Source organism: Pristiophorus japonicus, chromosome 11, assembly GCF_044704955.1.
Source record: "Pristiophorus japonicus isolate sPriJap1 chromosome 11, sPriJap1.hap1, whole genome shotgun sequence".
NCBI classification, from domain to species: Eukaryota; Metazoa; Chordata; class Chondrichthyes; family Pristiophoridae; genus Pristiophorus; species Pristiophorus japonicus.
In genome coordinates, this window is record NC_091987.1 from 60855683 (window position 1) to 60880532 (window position 24850).

The 24850-nt window shown below is 47.5% G+C and overlaps 1 protein-coding gene across 1 annotated transcript in view; it reads right to left on the reverse strand.

Moving 5' to 3' along the window:
- The window catches only part of caska (calcium/calmodulin-dependent serine protein kinase a), a 600725-nt gene that overhangs the window by 167197 nt on the left and 408678 nt on the right, over positions 1 to 24850 (reverse strand). The window contains exon 10 of the mRNA XM_070892703.1: positions 14204 to 14303. Within this exon, the coding sequence (XP_070748804.1) occupies positions 14204 to 14303 (100 nt within the window). The remainder of the gene's footprint in view (positions 1 to 14203; positions 14304 to 24850) is intronic.

A 24850-nucleotide genomic window follows, 5' to 3' on the forward strand; every position in this document is an offset into this window, starting at 1 on the left:
TGGTTCACTAATGTCCTTTAGGGAAGGAAATCTACCGTCGTTACCTGGTCTGGCCTATGTGTCACTCCAGACCCACAGCAATGTGGTTGACTCTTAACTGCCCTCTGAAATGGCCTAGCAAGCCACGCAGTTGAAACAAACTGCGACGAAAAACAAGAATAAAACCGACGGACCACCTGGCATCGACCTCGGCACCGGCTATGGACACGACAACGGCACATCCAGCCCAGTCGATCTTGCAAAGTCCTCCTCACTAACATCTGGGGACTTGTGCCAAAATCAGGAGAGCTGGTCAAAGACTAGTTAAGCACAAACCTGATAATCATAATCACAAAATCACACTGTTTAACCAATGTCCCAGACTCCTGCATCACCATCCTTGGGTCCCGCCGGCAAGACAGATCCACAGAGGTGGCGGCAGAGTAGTGAACAGTCGGGAGGGAGTGGCCCAGGGAGTCCTCAACATTGACTCCGGATCCATGAAGTCTCATGGCTTCAGGTCAAGCAAGGGTAAGGAAACCTTCTGCTGATTACCACCTACGGCCCTCCCTCAGCTGATGAATCAGTACTCCTCCATGTTGAACATCACTATGAAGAAGCACTGAGAGTAGCAAGGGCACAGAATGTACTCTGGGTGGGGGACTTCAATGTTCATCAAGAGTGACTTGGTAGCACCACTACTGACCGAGCTGGCCGAGTCCTTAAGGACATTGCTGCCAGGCTGGGTTTGTGGCAGGTGGTGAGAGAACCAACACGAGGGAAAAACCTACTTGACCTCGTCCTCATCAACCAAATTGTCGCAAATGCATATGTCCACGACAGCATTGCTAGCAGTGACCACCGCACAGTCATTGTGGAAACAAAGTCCAGTCATCACACTGAAGACACCTGCCATCGTGTGGTGTGGCACTACCACCGTGCTAAATTGTGATAGGTTCAGAACAGATCTAGCAGCTCAAAACTGGGCATCCATGGGGTGCTGTGGACCATCAGCAGCAATCTGTAACCTCATGGCCTGGCATATCCTTCACTCTACCATTACAGGTACAACGTCCGAAATCCGGGACTGGATCCATTCTGGTTTTTGGGCAGCGAGGTCCGAAATCCATCAAAACCCGAAATCCGGCACGGATTGGTCGAGGATTCCGGATTTCAGATTTGATTTTCTTGTCTGAAATCTGGAATCTTCGACCGAATCTTTATTTTGCCTCAAAATGTCTGGTTTTCGTACAATAATTCCAGATGACTCCATCAGCTTTGCACAAAATGTCCGTTTTTTGGACAATTCCGGTTTTCGGAGTTCCGGGTTCGGGACACTGCACCTGTACCATCAAGCCAAAGGACCAACCCTGGTTCAATGATGAGTGCATAAGAGCATGCCAGGAGAAGCACTAAAAATTATGTGCCAACCTGGGGAAGCTGCAGCACAAGACTACATGCATCTAAACAGAGGAAGCAGCATGCTATAGACAGAGCTAAGCGATCTCATATCAATCTGCAGTCCTGCCACATCCAGTTATGAATGGTGATGGACCTTTAAACAACTAACGGGAGGAAGAGGCTCCATGAATATCCCCAACCTCAATGATGGCAGAGCCCAGCACAAGACAAGGCTGGAGTGTTTGCAACCATCTTCAGCCAGAAGTGTCGAGTGGATGACCCTATCGACCTCCTCCTGAGGTTCCCACCAGTGTTAACAGAAAACAGATTATCACATTGCTTGTGCGCAAATTGGCTGCCATGTTTCCCACATTACAACAATAACTACACTTCAAAAAGTACGTAATTGGCTGTAAAGCGCTTTGAGACGTCCGGTGGTCGTGAAAGACGCTATATAAATCCAAGTCTTTCTATTTTCTTTAGCACAGAAGCCAATCTTCAGCCAATTCAATTCACCCCATGAAATGACTCAATGCACTGGATACAGCAAAGGCTATGGGCTCCGACAACATCCCGGCTGGTGCGCTGAAGGCTTATCTCCAGAACTAGCCGCGCCGCTAGCAAAGCTGTTCCAGTACAGCTACAATACTGGCATCATCCAATAATGTGGAAAACTCCCCAGGTTTGTCCTGTCCACAAAAAGCAAGACAAATCCAATCCGCCAATTACCGCCCCATCTGTCTACTTTCAATCAACAGCAAACTGATGGAAGGTGTCATCGACAGCGCTATCAAGCGACATTTACTCACCAATAACCTGCTCAACTATGCTCAGTTTGGGTTCCGCCAGGACCACTCGGTTTCAGTCCTCATTACAGCCTTTGTTCAAACATGGACAAAAAAGCTGAATTCCAGAGGTGAGTTGAGAGTGACTGCCCTTGACATCAAGACAGCATTTGACCAAGTGTGGCATCAAGAAGCCCTAGTAAAACTGAAGTCAATGGGAATCGGGGGGAAAACTGACTGGAGTCATACCTAGCACAAAAGAAGATGGTTGTGGTTGTTGCAGGTCAATCATCTCAGCCCCAGAACATCGCTGCAGGAGTTCCTCAGGGCAGTGTCCTAAGCCCAACCATCTTCAGCTGCTTCATCAATGATCTTCCCTCCATCATAAGATCAGAAGTGGGGATGTTTGCTGATGATTTCACAGTGTTCCGTTTCATTCGCAGCTTCTCAAATAATGAAGCAGTCTATGCCCACACGCAAGACCTGGACGACATTCAGGTGTGGGCTGAGAAGTGGCAAGTAACATTTGCGCCACACAAGTGCTGGTCAATGACTATCTCCAACAAGCGAGCATCTAATCATCGTCTCTTGACATTCAATGGCATTACCATCGTCTAATCCCGCCATCAGCATCCTTATGGGCACCATTGACCAGAAACTTAACTGTACCAGCCACAAATACTGTGGCAACAAGAGCAGGTCAGAGGCTGGGTATTCTGTGGCGTGTGTCTCACCTCCTGACTCCCCAAAGCCTTTCCACCATCTACAAGGCACAAGTCAAGAGTGTGATGGAATACTTCTTCACTTACCTGGACGAGTGCAGCTCCAACAACACTCAAGATGCTCGACACCATCCAGGACAAAGCAGCCCACTTGATTGGCACCCCATCCACAACCTCCAACACTGGCGCACTGTGTACTACCTGCACGATGCGCTGCAGCAACTCGCCAAGACTTCTTCGTCAGCACCTCCCAAGCCCACGGCTTCCACCATCTAGAAGGACAGGGTAGCAGGTGCATGGGAACGCCATCACCTGCAAGTTCCCCTCCAAGTTACACACCATCCTGACTTGGAAGTATATCGCCGTTACTTCATTGTCGCTGAGTCAAAATCCTGGAACTCCCTTCCTAACAACACCTTCACCACACTGACTGCAGCGGTTCAAGGAGGCGGATCACCACCACCTTCTCAAGGGCAATTAGGGATGGGCAATAAATGTTGGTCTTGCCAGTGATGTGCACATCCCATGAACGAATTTTAATAAAAGGTCTTCAATCTTCTTCAATTAAACATTGGAAAGACTGAAATCATAGTCTTCGGTCCCTGCCACAAACTGTTTCATCGTCACTGATTCCATTGTACTCGCCAGACATTCTATCATGCTCAACCAGACTGTTTGCAATCTTTGACCCTGAGCTGAGCTTTTGATCCCATATACTCTGTCAGAAAGACTGCCTACTTCAACGTTTGTAACATTGCCCACCTCCGGACCCTGTCTCATCGCATCTTCCGCTTAAATACTCATCCATTCCTTTGTCACCTCCAGACTCAACTATTGTAATGTTCTCCTAGCTGGCTTCCTAATTCTAAAATCTCTCTAAACTCCAGCTCATCCAAAACTGTTCTGCATGTGTCCTATCCTGCAACATGTCCTGCTCAATCTTCACGCCAGTCCTTGCTGACCTACATTGGCTTCCAGTTCCCCAAAGCCTCAAGTTAAAATTCTCATTCTTGTGTTTAAATCCTTTCATATCCTCATCATTCCCCACTTCTGTAACCTCCTCTAGCTCTACAATTACCAGCCACACAAACTCTTGGTTCCTCTAACTTTGGGCCCTTGTGTATCCCCCTCTCTTTGCACCAACATGGCGACAGTGCCTTCCGTCTTCTAGATCCCAAGCTATGGCATTCCCTCCTTCAACCCCTGGGTCTCTCCACGTCCCTCTCCTCTCCTTCTTTAAGGCCCTCTTTAGAAACCATCTCTTTGACCAGGATTTTGTTCACCACTCCTGATATCTGCTCCTTTGTCTCAGAGTTCTTTTTTGTCTGATTACATCTGTGAAGTGTCCTGGGATGGTTTTGAACATTAAACATGCTATATAAATGAAAGTTGTTGGTGTTTATCTGCCTTCTCATCATCATAGGCAGTCCCTCGGAATCGAGGAAGACTTGCTTCCACTCTTAGAATGAGTCCTTAGGTGGCTGAACAGTCCAATACGTGAGCCACAGACAGTTGTTGAGGGTAAGGGAGGGTGGGACAGGTTTGCTACGCATTCCTTCCGCTGCCTGCGCTTGTTTTCTGCGTGCTCTCAGCAATGAGACTCGAGGCGCTCAGCGCCCTCCTGAATGCACTTCCTCCACTCAGGGCAGTCTTTGGCCAGGGACTCCCAGCTGTCGGTGGGGATGCTGTACTTTATCAGGGAGGCTTTGAGAGTGTCCTTTTGACGTTTCCTCTGTCCACCCTTGGCTCATTTGGCGTGAAGGAGTTCAGAGTAGAGCGCTTGCTTTGGGAGTCGCGTGTCTGGCATGCGGACAATGTGGCCTGTCCAACAGAGCTGATCAAGTGTGGTCAGTGCTTCAATGCGGGGGATGTTGGCCTGGTCGAGGATGCTAATGTTGGTGCGCCTGTCCTCCCAGGGGATTTGTAGGATCTTGCGAAGGAAGAGAGTGTTCGAAGACCAGACCCTCAAATCTAACACCAGGTTCATGGTCGACAGGGCTATAGTAATACCCGCCCTCCTGTATGGCTCAGAGGCATGGACCATGTACAGTAGACACCTCAAGTTGCTGGAGAAATACCATTAACAATGCCTTCGCAAGATCCTATCTTTCTTCTACTTGATCCTTAACTACTTTGACTGAAATCAGAAATTTTTATAATAGAAAGTACTTTCTTCTAAAGTGATGATCCAGAATAGATCTTTGCAAAAATCTACTAGTGATGGCCCTCCAGAGAGTGTTTAATAGCTGGTGTGCGATTGCATGCGCAGGTTTTTGGCAGAGTTGCAAGAATCAGTCTCATAGCTCTGACCAGCTATCAGTGCAGGACGTGCAGGCAACAGAAAATTTGTAACCAGATTGTATCAGCAGCTCTGAAAATAACTTGCATCCGGTTCTTCCCTAAAATGGTTCATCTACAAGCAGTCTTTGGCCAGACATAAACTCAAATCTAAAATTCATAAAGATTTGCTCCCTTGGAGGAAACAAACATTTCAACAACCCACTACAGTTGCTATTTGCAAATATCCTGGGCTTAGCCAACTTAGTTTAGTAAATATAGGTGCAGCACCTAAAATCCGGAACCCTCGGGACCGAGGCCGTTCGGGACTTCGTGTTTTTCCGGACTTTCGAACGTGTTTCTGATGTCCAAAGTGCAGATTTGGTTCTGGCCGAAGGGACTTGTGTGCGGTGCAGAGTTTGATTTTGGTCGGGGACTTGTGCGGGAGCTTGGTTGGTTCTGATCGGGAATTTGTGTGTTGTGCAGAGTTGGTGCGGTGACTGTGAAGACCTGGCCTGGAACAGGTAGGATTGATTGGCGTTTTTATTCTTGCAATTTTTGTCACTGTACAGTAGTTGGATTTTATTTTTTGATTTTTCCCTGGGCCCTAGCAACGGTAATGGTTTGGCAGGATGTCCCGAGTCCAGAACATTCCGGATTCTCAACACTGCACCTTTTTTCTAATTACAGAAGTGATCAAATACATCATAGATATGGGGAAATTGTGGTGTCGCCCACACACTGCACTTTTGTTTCTGAGAACTGGTTTCAAACCGTGTCCTTACTATGTAGAATCATCGAATGGCACAAAAGGAGGCCATTCGGCCCATCGAGCCCATTTATTTCATGGGCTTCAACTTTGCTGGCAAGCCTATTATGTGGCACTTTATCAAACGCCTTTTGGAAGTCCATATACACCATGTCAACCGCACTGCTCTCATCAACCTCTCTGTTACCTCATCAAAATACTCGATCAAGTTAGTTAAACAAAATTTGCCTTTAGCAAATCTGTGCTGGCTTTCCTTAATTAATCCACACTTGTCCAAGTGACTGTTAACTTTGTCCCTGATTATCCTTTCTAAAAGCTTCCCCACTACAAAGGTTAAACTGACTGGCTAGTAGTTGCTGGGTTTATCCTTACACCCTTGTTCAAAAAAGGGTGTAATATTTGCAATTATCCAGTCCTCCGGCACCACCCCCGTATCTAAAGAGGATTGGAATATTATGGCCAGTACCTCCGTGATTTCCTCTAACTTCCCAGTCGCATCCTAGGATGCACCCCATCCGGTCCTGGTGACTTATCAACTTTAAGTACAGACAGCCTTTCTAGTATCTCCTCGTTATCAATTTTTATCTCATCCAGTTTCTCCACTACCTCCTCTTTCACTATGACTTTTACAGCATCTTTTTCCTTGGTGAAGATAGATGCATTGAGTACCTCACCCATGCCCTATGCTTTCATGCATAGGTCTCCCTTTTGGTTCCTAATCGGCCCCACCGCTCCTCTTACTTCCCATTTATTATTTACATGCCTATAGAAGACTTCTGAATTCCCTTTTATGTTGCCAATCTAGTCTCATATTCTCTCTTTGCCCCTCTTATTTTCTTTTTCACTTCCTCTCTGAACTTTCTATATTTAGCCTGATTCTCACTTGTATTCTCAACCTGACATCTGTCATACGCGCTCTTTTTCTGCCTCATCTTACTCTCTATCGCTTTCGTCATCCAGGGAGCTCTTTCTGTATCTGCCCTACCATTCCCCTTCGTGGGAATGTACCTCAACTGTATCTGACCCATCTCCTCTTTAAAGGCAGCCCATTGTTCGCTTACAGTTTTGAATGTCAATCTTTGATTCTAATTTACCTGGGCCAGACCTGTTCTCAATCCACTGAAATTTGCCTTCCTCAATTAAGTATTTTTACTCTAGGTTGCTTCCTGTCTTTTCCCATAGCTAATCTAAACCTTATGATACTATGAACACTGTTCCCTAAATGTTCCCCTACTGACACTTGCTCCACCTCATTCCCCAGGAATCTGACGCCCTCCCTTCTGCACCACCTCTCCAGCATGCATTCATCTGTTCTACCCTCCAAATTCCATACTTGCCAGCTCCTGGCACCGGACGTAATCCAGAGATTACTGCCTTTGAGGTGCTGCTTTTTAATCTCTTTCTTAGCTCCCTAAAATCTGTTTGCAGGACCTTATCCCTACCTATGTTGTTGGTACCAATATATTCCATGACCTCTGGCGGTTTACACTCCCCCCGCAAAATGTTCTGCAGCCGCTCCGTGACATCCTCTACCCTGGCACCAGGAAGCCCACATACCATCTGGGGCCACAGAAATGCCTGTCTGTTCCCCTAACTATTGAATCCCCTACTACTATTGCTTTCCTGACCTTCCTCCATCCCGCCCTGGACAGTTGAGCCACCTGTGGTGCCGTGGACTTGGCTCTGATTGTACTCCCCAAAGGAACCCAAGAACTGGGTTCAAATCATGTCCTTATTATAAGTCTCCTCTGAAAAGGTTCTTTGAAACACGAGACAGGTATTAGAACTCCAGTTCGCAGTATGCATAGATTCACAGCCCAAAATTGCTGTTAATTCAGCAAAAATCGAATCTTACTTATACCCCTGTGCAGGGTATGGGACATAGAAAAAGTGTTTTTTTGAGATTAACATTACCACTATGTAGAGTGCTATAATGTGAAATTTTCTTTACATCAGACTGTGCTATACTTGACCTGGGAATGCTTGATGCTGACAGAGAGCCAAAAGTGGAAACATTTTCCATTCCTCGGCATTTGCAACCCTCTTCACGCGCACAAAAAAACAAATCATAGGAATGGTGCAACTCTCAAGATATGTGCATTCAGGACCTTGTAATGCCTTTCGCGGCTTGTTATACTTATGTCAATTTAAAGTCCTAACTCTGTCCAAATTCAAATTGCTAGTGAATACACATTAGTTGGCCAAGTAATAAATTTAAGACTAAAATTTGTTAGCAGTACAATAGCCTTGCATCAAAGCAAATCTAATCAATCAATCAAGTGCAGAACGAACTGCTTGAGGTTCATAATCTTGGGTCAAACATTTATACTAATTAGATTCTTGGCATTTATGCTATTTTAAGTCAATTATTAACAACAATGGCCCTACAACTATCCTGATTGTAATGAGCAGTGCAAAGGAAGGTTCTGAAGCACATCGGTGTACATGTCAGGAATTAACTGCATGAAGACAGTATGAAACTCAACTGTTGTCATCCCAGTACCATGCCTGTGAAAGGAGAGACACAGTGAAATTTACACACACACATAGGCACAGTTTATGCAGTATGAGATGCCTTAAGTAGAGAAACAAGTAGATACCTACTTTCTGCAGCTAGCAGTCCTAGTAAGTGGGCAGCATTTGGATAAATAACAAACATTAAGAATCTTTCAAAAGTCGTCGCACTAGAAGGCTGATGTGAGTGAATTGTCTTATCCATATGAAACTGAAAAGAAAGTGAATTTACATTTTGGCTGAATTTTTCAGGGTTGAAGCCATTATTGGTCAATCAGTGAATGCTTTAGTTCAGTGTTGTCCAATGTGGTAGCCATGAGCCACGTGACTAATTGGGAATCCAGAAATCGCTAATTGCTTTTCTGATTGATAAATAAAAAATGAACAGACATTGCTGTTGGGCATATAATCGCAATACTCATTTTGGCATGGTGTATGCATTTGCACGTGAATCTTTCTGTACATTTGTTGGTAAAACGCTATGAAAAGCAGAGGGTATGAGTGTTTTTATCATTATAAGTGCTTTTCTTCTTTGATTACCAAATGATGATAATCAAGATAAGGCCATTTTCTTTGTATCGCTCTCTACCCACATCCTCCTTCCATGGCCACCCCCCCACCTCACCCAATCCTACCTCCTTCTGTGTCTTCCACCCCTGGAAAAAACTCTCTCTCGACTCGCTGACAACTACACTTATGAACTGCCAACTGTCCAGCCTTTGGCCTCCATTCACCGTGACATTTCTGCAGCTACCAATCTGCTCAATCACACCCTCACCACTACCTTTGATGCCCTCGTCCCTGTTAAAACAATTACTCGCTCTCACCCTGGCCGTTCCCCCTGGTACAGCCTGATCTTCGCTCTCTTCATTCCAAGGGATGCAGACTTGAACGGATATGACAGACAACTGGTTTAGCAATTCACCGCCAGATCTGGCTGGACCACATAAAGCACTATCGGGTTCTGCTCATCTGCTAAAATCGCTCATTATTCCAGAATCATTCTGGAATGTAAAGAAAAAACCCTGGCTTCTATTCTCCACAGCAAACCGCCTATTTAAACCCCTCTCCCCAGTTTCCACCCTCACCTCCAACGTGAACGCATGAACTTCCTTGTCTCTAAGATTAAGACCATTCATTCAGTCGCCTCTGCCTCTTCCCTTCCTTCGCCGAGTTCACCAGGCCAACTTCCTCTAACGATCCCTCCTGCCCTAGCCCTGATCTCACATCTTTCTCCAGTTTCTCTCCGATCTCCCCTCATGACCTTTCCGAGTTGATCCTGTCTATGAGACCCACTTCCTGCTCCTTTGACCCTATTCCCACCAAACTGCTAACCACCCAACTTCCTTTTCTGGTTCCCATGTTAGCTGACATTGTCAACGGTTTTCTCTCCTCAGGAACTGTCCCCTCTCCCTCAAATCCGCTGTCATCACCCCTCTCCTAAATAAAAACAACCCTCGATCCCTCCCATCCTTGCAAACTATCCCCCATCTCCAACTTCCCTTTCCTCTCCAAAGTCCTTGAACGTGTTATCGCCTGCCAAATCCATGCCCATCTTTCCCGGAACTCCATGTTTGAATCCCTCCAATTCAGTTCCTGTACCTGCCACAGTACCGAAACGGCTCTCATCAAAGTCAGAAATTACATCCTTTTTGACTGTGACAAAGGCAAACTATCCCTCCTTGTCCTTCTTGACTTCTCTGCAGCCTTTGACATGGTTGACCACTCTATCCTTTTCCAACGCCTCTCCACTGTCGTCCAGCTGGGTGGGACAGCATTTGCTTGGTTCCATTCTTACCTACCTAACCGTAGCCAGAGAATCACCTGCAATGGCTTCTCTTCTGCCCCTGCATCGTTACCTCTGGTGTCCCCCAAGGATCTATCCTTGGTCCCCTCCTAATTCTCATCTATATGTTGGCCCTTGGCGACATCATCTGAAAACACAGCGTCAATTTCCACATGTACGCTGCTGACACCCAGCTCTACCTCAATACCACTTCTCTCGACCCCTCCACAGTCTCTAAATTGTCAGACTGCTTGTCCGACATCCAGTTCTGGATGAGCGGAAATTTTCTCCATTGGACTATTGGGAAGACCGAAGCCATTCTTTTCGGTCCCCACCACAAACTCCGTTCCCTAGCCACTGACTCCATCTCTCTTCCCAACTTCTGTCTGAGGCTAAACCAGACTGTTCACAATCTTGGTGTCACATTTGTGCCTGAAATGAGGTTTCAAACATATTTCCGCAGCCAAACTAAGACCGCCTATTTCCACTTCCATAACATCGCCCATCTCCGCCCTTGTCTCAGCTCATCCGCTGCTGAAATCCTCATCCATGGGTTTGTTACCTCTAGACTTGACTATTCCAATGCACTCCTAGCTGGCCTCCCACCTTCTACCCTACATAAACTAGAGGTGATCCAAAACTCGGCTGCCCGTGTCCTAACTCCCACCAAGTCCCGCTCACCCATCACTGACCTACATTGGGTTACAGTTAAGCAACACCTCGATTTCAAAATTCTCATCCTTATTTTTAAATCCCTCTATGGCCTCGCCCCTACCTCTGTAATCTCCTCCAGCCCCACAACGCCCCCTCATCCATAGACTTGACTATTCAAACATAACCGTAAACTTGAGGTCATCCAAAACTCGGCTGCCCGTGTCGTAACTCACACCATGTCCCTTTCACCCATCACCTCTGTGCTCGCTGACCTGCATTGGCTCCCGGTTAAGCAACACCTCAATTACAAAATTATCATCCTTGTTTTCAAATCCCTCTATGCCCTCGCCCCTCCCAATCTCTAATCTCTTCCAGCCCCACATCCCCTCTAAGATATCTCCTCTAATTCTGCCCTCTTAAACATCCCTGATTATAATCACTCAACCATTGGTGGCCGTGCCTTCTGTTGCCTAGGCCACAAGCTCTGGAACTCCCTGCCTAAACCTCTCTGCCTCTCTTTCCTCCTTCAACCTACCTCTTTGACCAAGCTTTTGGTCACATGTGCTAATTTCTACTTATGTTGCTCGGTGCCAAATTGTTTCATCTCATAATACTCCTGTGAAGTGCCATGGGACGTTTCACTACATTAAAGGCACTATATAAATACAAGTTATTGTTGTTACTGATGGTAGAGGTTTGCTAAGTAAATATATATCTGTGAATCACATTTACCTGTATTGCATGCAAGGCATTTTCTACTAAAATTAGTGCATGTGGCTAAAACTGCATCTCCAGAACCACACCTGTGGCTTGTCAGAAATTTTGATTGGACAACACTGCTTTAGATCAATTTTGTTTGGATATAACTAATTGTCTCGTCAGCCAATCTACTAACTAAACAGATGCAAGAATAGAAGCTAATATATATATATATATATATAATATATTTAAAATTAACTCCACTCACTCCCCATTAAAACAAATAAAACAAAAGGCAGACAACTAATTCACCATTGAAATGCAAGTTTTTTTTGATTCCAAGCTTAAACCCTGAGTTTGAGGGGTGTTTTAATTAAGTGCATGGTTCACAAAGCAGAAAATATTTTTGTGAACATCTGTACCAGTGTTCAAATGGTACCAAAGTGGTGGTCAAAACTGTACTATTCAACACTGAATGTCTATCTTTATATCAAGACTGGTATCAGTGACAATAAACTTAGTTACATGGATCAAATCAGATACAGTACATTGAATGGAAATAAAGGTTGAAATATGAAATGAGCACAGTTCTACCTTCAGGACCAGTCAAAGCAAGTCATATACACAAACATTTTTACCATTAAGATGGAGCAATTATTATAGTTACAAATTCAAAGCAGGATATTTTAATCATTTCAACTGGGAAGACACCAACACCAGTTCTGCAAAGGACTTTGTTATTGCATGGATCAGATCTTAAAGAAATGCAAGTATACTTTTAGGCACGGTCAAGCAAAATAGTACCATTTGCAAACTTCAGTAAATTACAAATGATTCATTGGCAACTTTTGCAACATTTTGTTACACTATTGTAATTTACTTCAATACACTCCAATGCTGTTTCAGTGACATGTATGTACTGTCTTAATGCACAAAAAACTGTTTTCAGTAAATAGATAGTTTACAAGTTACACTCTTAATCTTGGTTTCAGAAACTTTGTGGACTGGAGGAGAGGGCGGGGGGGCGATGGAGGAGGGCGCCGGACGGGCGGCGGAGGAGGGCGCGGGACGGGCGACGGAGGAGGCCGCGGGGGGGGGGGGTCGACGGAGGAGGGCGCGGGGGGGGGTCGACGGAGGAGGGCGCGGAGGGGGCGACGGAGGAGGGCGCGGGGGGGGGCGACGGAGGAGGGCGCGGGGGGGGGCGACGGAGGAGGGCGCGGGGGGGGCGACGGAGGAGGGCGCGGGGGGGGGCGACAGAGGAGGGCGCGGGGGGGGGGCGACAGAGGAGGGCGCGGGGGGGGGCGACAGAGGAGGGCGCGGGGGGGGGCGACAGAGGAGGGCGCGGGGGGGGCGACAGAGTAGGGCGCGGGGGGGGCGACGGAGGAGGGCGCGGGGGGGGGCGACGGAGGAGAGGGCGGGGGGGGCGACGGAGGAGAGGGCGGGGGGGGCGACGGAGGAGAGGGCGGGGGGGGGCGACAGAGGACAGGGCGGGGGGGGGGGCGACAGAGGACAGGGCGGGGGGGGCGACAGAGGAGAGGGCGGGGGGGGCGACAGAGGAGAGGGCGGGGGGGGCGACAGAGGAGAGGGCGGGGGGGCGACAGAGGAGAGGGCGGGGGGGGCGACAGAGGAGAGGGCGGGGGGGGCGACAGAGGAGAGGGCGGGGGGGGCGACAGAGGAGAGGGCGGGGGGGGGGGCGACAGAGGAGAGGGCGGGGGGGGGTCGACAGAGGAGAGGGCGGGGGGGGCGACAGAGGAGAGGGCGGGGGGGGCGACAGAGGAGAGGGCGGGGGGGGGGGCGACAGAGGAGAGGGCGGGGGGGGGCGACAGAGGAGAGGGCGGGGGGGGGCGACAGAGGAGAGGGCGGGGGGGCGACAGAGGAGAGGGCGGGGGGGGGGGCGACAGAGGAGAGGGCGGGGGGGCGACGGAGGAGAGGGCGGGGGGAGGAGACGGAGGAGAGGGCACGGGGGGGTGGTGGGGGGGGGGGGGGAGAGACGGAAGAGAGGGCGGGGTGGGGAGGCGGTGGATGCCGGGGAGGTGGGGGGGGGGGGGGGCAGGTGAAGAGACAGAGGGGGGGGTAGAAAGAGGTGGAGACGAAAGAGAGGGCAGAGCGCGAGGGGAGTGGAGGGCGGGGCGGAGCGGGGCCGCGGCGGAGAGGGAGGGGGGCCGCGGCGGAGAGGGAGGGGGGAGATTGGGCAAGGGGATGGGGGAAAGAGTGTGTAGCTGTTGAAGAGAGGGAGATGAGAGAGAGGGGCAGATGAGAGAGGCAGATGGGAGTATGGGATGAGAAGCTGGGAGAGAAGGGTCAGGGAAAGAGGAGAATCTCAAAAAGGAAGATACTGATACATAGAAAGAAAACTAAGTGAAATATAGAAGGGGCGAGAGATACAAACAAGGGAATGAGGGGGGGACTACTGTTTTCAAATTTAACAGTATTCATATCCTTAGTCACAAGACCATGAGGGGTAGTTTTATGATGGAATTGGTAGCAAAATTATTGTTTCTCATTATTTATTGTTAAAGATAATATGCTGTGCGAGTAAGGAAACGTGGATTTAATAAACAAAATTACACTGGGATCAACTTTAGTCTCTGGTTTCTCTTGAATGGAAGAAATTTACCTGAGGAGGTGGGGTCTTCAGAGAAATCAGGCAGCTCCTCAGGAGGGTCCCCATAGAAAAAATTGAACTTGTGGCTTGATACAGCTGCAAGTACTGCCCCCTGAAATAAATTAAAGAAATGAAAATTACAAAATATATAATTTTGTGTAATTCAGTTCAATTTTGCATAGTTAGTTCTATTCTTGCAATGCTTTTCCAACCAATAAAGAAACAATAAAATCAGTCTCTAAATATCAACTGAATACCATCAGAAAGAGGTTACAAGGCTGTAACCTTATTGAGCAGGTTGAGACGACACATTGAACCACAAAACTGAAACTCGGGAATGAACATGACCTGAGCGCCAAGATTGTTCACAACTTCGTCCTGGATATCTTGCTTGACAAAAATCTATTAACATTATGGGCCCAACTTTCGGCATCAGGTGAAAACGGCGCACCTCCGAGACTTACGTGACCTGCCTGGGCTCGAAGGTGCGCCGGAATATTTTGCTGCTCTTCGGTCCTCCTGGACCGTGGCATGGCGTGGCGCAGCGCAGATTTCCTGGGGCGGAGTAAGCTGCAGGTGGGCGGGGCTAAGCCCCTGCGTATCTGAAGACTGCCGGCTTCGTTGCGCGTGCGCGTTGCAACGTGCGCGCCTGCGCAATGGCTCAGCAGGGCGTTTTTTCCCAGTCTGTTTCAGAATGGTGTGGGTACCGGGGAGGGATGGAGGAGCGTGGAAAGGGGGCACTGGGGAGGTGATCTGTGGGGGAGGAGCGAGGCAAGGGATGGAGGACGGAGGCAAGGGATGGAGGACGGAGGCAAGGGATGGAGGACGGAGGCAAGGGATGGAGGACGGAGGAGCGTGGGTTGGGGGGCACTCGAAATGATCGAAGGGCCGGTGGAGAGAGCAGGGGTGCCCCCCCACTACCGTACCCCCCCACCCCCCGCCGTCTCTGGCTGTTCCTGCACTAAACTTAACTCTCGGTAAGGTTTTTCAAAAGTGGATACTTACTCCATCCTAAGTTAGTTTGTTGTAAGCCGAAACTTGCAAAACAGGCCTGAGTGGCTGGACACGCCCCCTTTTGAAAAAAAAAATACCTTACCTAAAGCCAACCTCAACTAACTCACTAGAACTGGAGCAAACTAATATCCGAGAATTGCCATTTCTAACATACTCCAAACTAAATTAGTTGCTCAAAAAAACTAGGAGCAACTCCACCCGAAACTTGGGCCCTATATCCCCATGGCTGAGCATTACTAGGTATGTATAATGAGCCATAGCAGAGTGATATTAAAAAGCAAAGGAATAATACAGTGATGGCAGGGAACAGCAATGCTGTATTTTGGAATACTTATGGTGGTGCAGGGTATCCATATCAAACCAAATAAATTAGGTTACAGACAGAGAATGATTGACACCTACAAAGCACACATCAAGCATACACTTTCTACGTATCTTTCACTCCTCAATCGAGACTGCCTTTGACTCGAGTGCTCTCGACTCCATTCCGCAGCATGCTACCCGCCACCACCTCAGTGAGACCCCAACACTGCACGAGGCAGAAAAACCATAAGACAGCTAAAAAAATAAGGTTACGGGAGCAGATGGAATCCCTGCTGAGGCACTGAAGTATGGCGGAGAGACACTGTTGGCGCGAATACATGACCGCATCGCTCTCATCTGGAGGGAGGAGAGCATGCCGGGATATCTCAGAGATGCAGTGACCGTGACCATCTTTAAAAAAGGGGACAAGTCCAACTGCGGCAACTACAGAGGAATCTCCCTGCTATCAGCCACTGGGAAAGGCGCTAGAGTGCTCCTCAACCTTTTTCTCCCTGTGGCCGAGGAGCTCCTCCCGGAGTCGCAGTGCGGATTTTGTCCCCTAAAGGGCACAACGGAAATGATTTTTGCAGCGCGACACCTGCAGGAAAAATGCAGGGAACGGCGCCAGCCTTATACATGGCCTTCTTCGACCTTATAAAGGCCATTGACACTGTTAACCGCCAGGGTCTATGAAGCGTTCTCCTCCGTTTCGGATGGCCCCAAAAGTACGTCACCATCTTCCGGCTGCTCCACGATGACATGCAGGCTGTGATCCTTACCAACGGATCCATTACAGACCCAATCCACGTCCGAACCGGGGTCAAGCAGGGCTGCGTCATCGCCCCAACCCTCTTCTCAATCTTCTTCGCTGCCATGCTCCACCTCAGTTGACAAGCTCCCCGCTGGAGTGGAACTAAACTACAGCACCAGTGGGAACCTGTTCAACCTTCGCCGTCTCCAGGCTAGGTCCAAGACCATCCCAACCTCTGTTGTCAAGCTACACAGCACGCGGACGACGCCTGCGTCTGCACACATACAGAGGCTGAACTCCAGAACATAGTCGACGTATTTATCGAGGCGTACGAAAGCATGGGTCTTATGCTAAACATCAGTAAGACAAAGGTCCTCCACCAGCCTGTCCTCGCCACACAGCACTGCTCCCAGTCATCAAGATCCACGGCGCGGCCCTGGACAACGTGGACCACTTCACTTATCTCGGCAGCCTCCTATCAACAAGAGCAGGCATTGACGACGAGATCCAACACCGCCTCCAGTGCGCCAGTGCAGCCTTCGGCCACCTGAGGAAAAGTGTGTTTGAAGACCAGGCCTTCAAAACTGTCACTAAGCTCATTGTCTACAGGGCTATAGTAATACCTGCCCTCCTGTATGGCTCAGAAACATAGACCATGTACAGTAGACACCTCAAGTCGCTGGAGAAATACCACCAACGATGTCTCCACAAGATCCTACAAATCCCCTGGGAGGACAGACGCATCAACGTTAGCATCCTCAACCTGGCCAACATCCCCAGCATTGAAGCACTGACCACACTTGATCAGCTCCGCTTGCCAGACACGAGACTCCCAAAGCAAGCGTCTACTCGGAACTCCTTCACGGCAAACGAGCCAAAAGTGGGCAGTGGAAACGTTACAAGGACACCATGAAAGCCTCCCTGATAAAGTGCAACATCCCCACTGACACCTGGGAGTCCTTAGCCAAAGACCGACCTAAGTGGAGGAACGCATCTGGGAGGGCACTGAGCACCACGAGTCTCGTCGCCAAGAGCATGCAGAAATCAAGTGCAGGCAGTGGAAAGAGCGTGCGGCAAACCAGTCCCACCCACCCCTTCCCTCAACGACTGTCTGTCCCACTTGTGACAGGGACTGTGGTTCTCGTATTGGACTGTACACCTACCGAAGAACTCATGTTAAGAGTGGAAGCAAGTCTTCCTTGATTCCGAGGGACTGCCTATGATGATGATGACCTTTCACTGAACTGGGCGCGCCAATGTTGCTGCTGCAAAGCCATATAATCACATACAACAAAAAATAAAATGGTTTTGATAAAATAAGATTTTTTCACTGTGCATTTAGAACTCAAAGAAGGAAAACAAACTAATTACTCACCTGTATAATTTATTTTTGGCTTGTGACAAAACAGACCCTGGTGCACTCAAGTCCACCACTGATTTTTTTTAAATCAATTATTACCAAGATAATTTAAATCTGAGAAGTTTATGTGGGTGCTCCTTTTTCTCTCAGTCATTTTCAAATTAATAGTTTTAGTTACTAGTGAAATTTGCAAGGTAACATTTCATAAAGCATGCAGTTGATCCTCTGGATGATTATAGGTTAAGGTTGTGTCCACATAACAGGAAGTCAGAATTAATAATCTTGCATGTCATCGAAATAAAGAGCTGAATAATAAAAAAGTATGATAATTTTAAATTAAAAGGTTTTTTGAATATGAAATCTAAGCACAATACAATTTAAAAAAAACTGTACTGCTAGTTTGTAGTGCCTCTACTACTGCTCTGCCTTAGACCAGCTAACTTAGCATACACACTAATCAAACCTCATTATGGTCTGTATGACTCAGTACATTAAGGTGCCAGGAAGCACCATGTTACTTTCTAAATACCTTGGGGACTAAATTCAATAGCCCTTGAAAACAGGCGCAGGTATCGCGATGCACGATTAGCAAGCTTCGTGCTGCCTGCTAATTTAAATGATTTTAGCGTGCAGGCAGCGCTAACCGAGCTGCTGAGTGGCTGCATATCTGAGCAGGGGGCCAAATTTGTGACAGGCTAGCACCAGTTAAAGCTAGCCTGCACTACTTGAAGCCAGCCTGCACCATTTAAAAGAGAGGTGCATTTTGGCTGGAGCAGCTGCTGGAACTGTTTGGGGAAGAGAGTCTGACCTGCAAGAGTGACTAATGGTGCAACAGGGGAGAGTGTCTTCTCCAAGGTTCTCAGTCGCTGCACTGGAGGTCTTGGTGGAGGTGGTGGACAGGAGGAGAAGTGTCCTCTATCCACAGGAGGCTTGGAGGATCTCCAGACAAACTCTGCGAAGGCAGTGAGAGCAGATAGCGGTGGCGGTCAATGCCAGGAGTCAAGCCCCGAGGACCTGGATGCAGTGCTGCAAGAAGTTCCATGACCTTACACAAGTGGTCAAGGTCAGTGAATTCATCTTCAAATGCCATATCCCACCAACTGCATCACGAGCCTCACACACTGCTCAATGCACCATACATCCTCCCCCAAAATCACTCACCTACTAACAATCTCATCAAACAGGACTCATACCCCACATTCATGGCTTCACCTCATCCCCACACGCGTAGCACTGCTGCAAGCCTCACACCCACATCTCACAGCCTGCGCAGACTGACAGTTATTCAATCAGGGCAGACACATCACCCAAACATATTGCACCATATTCACTGACATACTTTCCTCTCTCTTGTGAGACAAGTTGGCGCATAACTGGAGGCAGCAGGAGCTAACCGGTGGGGGAGAGGCACGACTGTATGACCTTACTTTGATGGAGGAGACTGTGGTCGCCATCATTGGAGCAGCTGTGGCCAGCGGTGGGGCTGAAACCATTAAAAACGACGGTATCTTCAAACCCAATGCTCCTTCTCACATCTCACAATGTCATTTGATTTAAGAGGTGTAAGCATGCACCTCTTACTTCCCCCCTCCCCACACCACAACCCTACGCTTGTGCCTTTGTCCTTTCAGATACCCAAGAACAGCAACCTGGCCAGCCAGTAGTGGAAGAGCAACATGTGGAAGAGGAAGAAGGCAGAGATGAAGACGACACAGCACTCTCACTTGATTTCACTCTCGCAGTCACCAGCTCAAACACTGACACGCCGCGTAATTTGGAGGATAGTTTAGACACGAGTTCTGCACGGTTAGACTCCTGGCACGAGTGGTCTGCAGCCAGGGCAGGGGGATATGATAGTGCAGGTGGCAATTCCCTGGAGGGTGAGGTCACACACGAGTTCTGCTGCAGAGGACTCAGATGAGCAATTCGATGGAGCAGGCTACAGAAGAAGACTGATGGGTATGCACAATGAAATGTCAAGGAACATGGAGGAGTCCTGTACCAACTTGGCACAGGGCTTTGCGCAGAGTTTGGAGCCCATCCTTTCCAACGAGGAACTGGTGGACAACTCCGTTCGCACACTTGTGGACCCAACCATGATGCAGTGTCTGATGGCCGATGTCTCAGCTTCCATTGCAACACACACAAAAGCCACCTAACACCCGAGTGCTACAGCGGAAGCTCAGAGTGAAGTCATGTAAGGTCAGCTTTCTGACATGCAAGCTCAGACTGGTTTGTCGTGGTGGCTCAAATGCAGATGGCACAGCAGAGTGCTTCAGAATGAAGACATCACAACTGCGGCCAGGATACTGGGCATTCACCTGCATGATTCACTGAGTATGGTCTCACACCAGCTGGATGTTGAGGTAGTGGAATTCCCTCTCGGTTGTTGTACATCTCAGAGTTTACATGCGGCACCCGCAATGCGATGCAAGTGCAGTAAGTGGCCTCCTGCACAATGGAGAAGACTGCAATCCTCGCGAAGCCACGTGCTTCTCTGCCTGCTGCTGCTCTGGCCAGAGAGAATGAAATGTATTCAGCTCTTTTGGAATACAGTGCCTCAGTTACCTCCCTTATGCAACAGTGGACAGCAAATTGGGAGAAGTTGCAAGTATCTCCTGCTCCAGTCTGGAAAGAGCCTGTGCATTAACGTTCATGGGAATCTTCCCAGCCACTGGCAATGCGGGTCCTTGCCCTGCTTTAAGGTTGCAGTTGTGGCTGCAGCAGTTGGCAGATTTCAGTAAGGACAGTTAGTGAAGCACAGACAACTGACACACTGTTCCTCACTGCAGCTCAGGTAGAAGTATTGCTCCCTGAACACTCTGGATGGATATGGTCTCCTGCTGAGAGCCCTTCTCCCCCCTCTTCCAGCAGCTTGTCCTGCTCTGTGTTGCCTCTGTTCATTCTCCCTGTCATGCTGTAGGCCAAGGGGACTGCCGACTAGTGCACCCATGTCTGGGAACAGGTGGTCTGTGCAGAATCGTTGCAGTCAGGTCAAAGTCCGTCAGCACTTGCCAAACCACTCCCTGTAGATTGAGCAACTTTAAAGTACTCTAGAAACCACCAAACACTTTTACAAATTCAGCAACAGCCAGCAGAAATCAATCAGTAACTAACCTGTAAGTAGTTGATGATCCCTTTAAAAAGCACTGCTGGGGGTCCCTTCCTGCTGCTGAATGTGTGTTCAGCTGTGCGCATTTAGAGAGGGTGTTAGCTGGAGCGTTGAGTTCTAAGATGGCAGCGCTAGCGTCAAATCAGCGTTGCATGCTGACTGATTTCACGATCGGCCTACTCTGCAAACTTCAAGCAGAATCTCTCTGTGCACGTGCTAACATCCTCCCCAAATTGGCGTCTGGCGCAACCCGCACCAGAAGAGTGCGTGAGCGCAACGGACGCCATGTTGAAACCTAAATGCTGAATTTTGCGGCCCTTTATTTTCAGAAAAAAATGATAGCTTAAGGTCTATTCTAAACAGCCAAAAGGAGCGTGGGAGAGAAAGTGGGCGTTCTCATGTTTAACACATACAAGCCAGAGGATGTGTGTATGTTACAAAGGAAGGGAAGGGCACAGGGAGGGGCAAAACCATGATGGGATTTAAATTTAGATGTTGGGTAAGCGGGAGGCTATGTAGGTCAGCAAGCGCAATAGGTGAGTGGGATGGAGAAAAGATATGGCCAGCAGATTTTGGATGAGCTGAAAATTACAGAGGGTGGAGGCCAGGCATCAGAATAGTTATCTGGAGATGAGAAAGGCAATAATGAGGGTTTCAGTGGCAGATGGGCTGAGGCAGGGGTGGGGGAGGGCGATGTTATGGAGGTGAAAGCAGGAGGTCTTTGTGATGGAGTGTATGAGGCCAGAAATACATCAAGTATTGCTCTAGTGCACCTCCAAGAGTCAAATAGCTTGTCAATACCCTTTATCAATGCTCACACAATAATCACCACTTTGGCAAGTTACCTGAAAGCAACTGGTGCCAGTGGAACCATATTCTTGCAAAGAGTAAATTACTTCAGGAATGAGAAAATTAGCAAGGAATACCTCCACAAGAAACGAGCGCACCAACAAGCTCCAGGACAAATGGTCAGATACATGATTCAAAACGGTTATGTCACTGATCATCTAGATCATTTTTGCTTCTTAGGCCCCCCTCCCATGTTATAAAAATTCCACAGACCCCCCATAATACAAGCAATTTTTCTGCATATAAATTAGTTATACAAGTAAACATATTTATTTATTATTTGTGTTTTACTTACATAATGTGACTAATTAGGAAGAGAAATTCCAATCATGTATTAACCCCACCCCCTTTATTCGATAATTGGATATTAGATGCAATTTTATTTTTCCACTGCCATCAAACTAACACAGGATATGACCTGAACCAGGCCCTAAACCCCAGCATTACTGACACCCACCAGAGTGAATGGGTGTAAAAAGGAATCTCTCCTTTGGTGACTCTATTGTAATTGCTAGTTATTTATTATTCACTGGCTGCTGCTCCTTACCAAATGAATTGAGGAAATCCACAGAGATTGGAGCACAAAAATCTCGGCTGACACTCCAGTGCAGTACTGAGGGAGTGCTGCACTGTCGGAGATACCGTTAAACTGAAGCTGGCTGCTCTCCGAGGTGGACGTAAAAGATCCCATAACACTATTTGAAAGAGCAGGGGCTGTTATCCCTGGTAGCCTGGCCAATATTTATTCCTAATCAACATTAATAAAAAGAATACACTGCTGTTTGTGGGAGCTTGTTGTGTGCAAATTGGCTGCCATGTTTCCTACATTACACATCAGTGACTATACTTCAGAAAGCACTCTATTGGCTGTAAAGCGCTTTGGGATATCTTGAGGTAGTGAAAGGCAATATATAAATGCAAGTCTTCTTTTTTTCTTTTAGATGCTGCTGGTGATAACCTCAATGTATTCCCTGTTGGCCCAGTCCTGGTGTATCTCTGCACCGGATTGCCCTGCCCTGCCATGTTTGAAGCACAATGGCGTCCACTGAACTGACCCCACCTGTAATCACTGCGCTGATTTGGCTTTGCCTTGCCCATCCAAAGCGCTGAATAAACCAAACACCCAGATTGGCCACATCTATCCCAGAAGTGCGAGTTAGGCAAAGATTATTGGTCAGGAAGGTGGCGGATTGAGACAATGGATCAAACAAGAGTTTGTATTGGCTAAAAGTGAAGGAGGGCTCAGACTTTTGGATCAAAAGAAGAATCTTATTGGTTAATTGATTAACCAGAGGTTACATCTGGATTTCGATTGGTTCCATTTAAGAAGCAACGAGAAATAGGATTGGTTTAACTTGGGTTAGCGTTATTTTGGTGTACCCCTTAAAACCTTCTTGCGGACCGCCGGTTGAGAACCCTTGATCTAGATTACACGGCTATGACATTTTGAATGGGTTGATGGATCTTGATAATGATTTCCCCCCCATGTGCTCTGGTAAAGTCAATGAAGGGCCAGTGTCTGCTCCCTTTTGCAGATATCTCAGTCTTGGTAAATGATCTCCAAAGAAATGATAAAGATCAGCTAACTGTAAATATTTACAATTATTTTTCTGACCAAAGAGCTTCATTTCACAACAAACACTTCTATAGTGCCTTTAATATGGAGCAACATCCCAAGATGCTTCACAGAGGTATAAGAAAAGAAAAATGGAGATACTAGGAGGGATGATCAAAAGTTTGGTCAAAGATGCAGGTTTTAAGGAGGGTCTTAAAGGAGGAAAACATGGAAAGCAGTTAGGTTTAGGCCAAAATTCCAGTGCATGGGCCCTAGGTGGTTGAAGGTACAGCCTTCTATGGTGGGGTAAAGGAAGGGGCAGATGCACAAGGCTAGAGAGAGAGGAACAGAGTTTGGGGACAGATTGGTGTAGTGCTGGAGATGGTTATAAGTTAGGCAGTGGCGAGGCCATCGAAGGATTTAAACATAAGGATGAGAATTTAAAATTGAAGGTATGGGGAACCAATATAGATCAGGCAGAACAGGGCTGATGGGCGAGTAGGACTTGATGTGAGATTGGATATACCCTCAGTAAAGTTGGATGAGCTGAAGTTTATGGAGGGAGGAGGCTGGCCAGAAGACCATTAGAATAGTTTCCTGGAAAGTCATGGATGAGAGGCCTTCAGCTGCAGCTGAATTAAGGCGGAGGCAGATGATGTTACAGAGGTGGAAGTAGGTGGTATTTGTGAGGAGCGATATGGGGTCAGAAGCTCAGTTGGGGTGGAACAACAGGTTGCAGACAGTCTGGTTCGACTCAAGAAGTGTCCAGGGAGGAAGATTGAGTTGATGACAAGGGTATGGCATTTTTGGTGGTGGATTAAGATGATGACTTCAGTTTTCCCAATGTTTAGCTGGATAAAATAATGAATTGTCCCAGACAAGTAGTGTGAAAGCATAAAAACTATGGAGGGATCAAAATAGGTGGATGACAGGTAGAGTTGGATGCCAGTTCACATATGGAAGCTGACCCATGTCTGCAGACGATGTTGCCCAGGAGCTGCTTTTAGAAAGGGTAGAGAAGGGGGCCAAAGATAGATCCTCCAGGGATTCCAAATGTGATGATGGGAAGTGGTAGAGAAAGGAAAGCTACAGAGCGGAACACAGTACTCCAGGTGTGGTCTAACCAGAGCTTTGTATATCTGCAGCATGATTTCTAATCTCTTGTATTCTAGTTCTCTAGATATAAAGGCCAATATTCAGTTAGCCTTTTTAATTATTTTTGTACCTCTCCATTACATTTTAATGATCTATGTACATGGACTCCTAAGTCTCTATCGACCTCCACTGCTTTTAGCTTTTCACCATTTAGAAAGTACTCTGATCTATTCTTTTTAGTCCAAAGTGGATGACCTCATTCTTGCCTATATTGAAATCCATTTGCCACAGTTTTGCCCACTTAATCTATTATATATGTGTCTCTGTAGTGTCTATATAAAATACCAACTTGGATGCAACATACTTTTTTATGCCTTGTCAAAAATTTACCAGATTGGGGATAAAGAGAGACCGAAAAGGCTGGCAGGGCAACAGTTTATCAAGGCTGGGGAATCTAGAACCAGGGATCACAGTCTCAGAATAAGGGGTTGGTATTTAGGACTTAGATACAGAGCAATTTCTTCACTAAGAGGGTGGTGAATCTTTGGAATTCTCTACCCCAGAGGGCTGTGGATGCTCAGTTGTTGAGTATATTCAAGACAGAGATCAATAGATGTTTA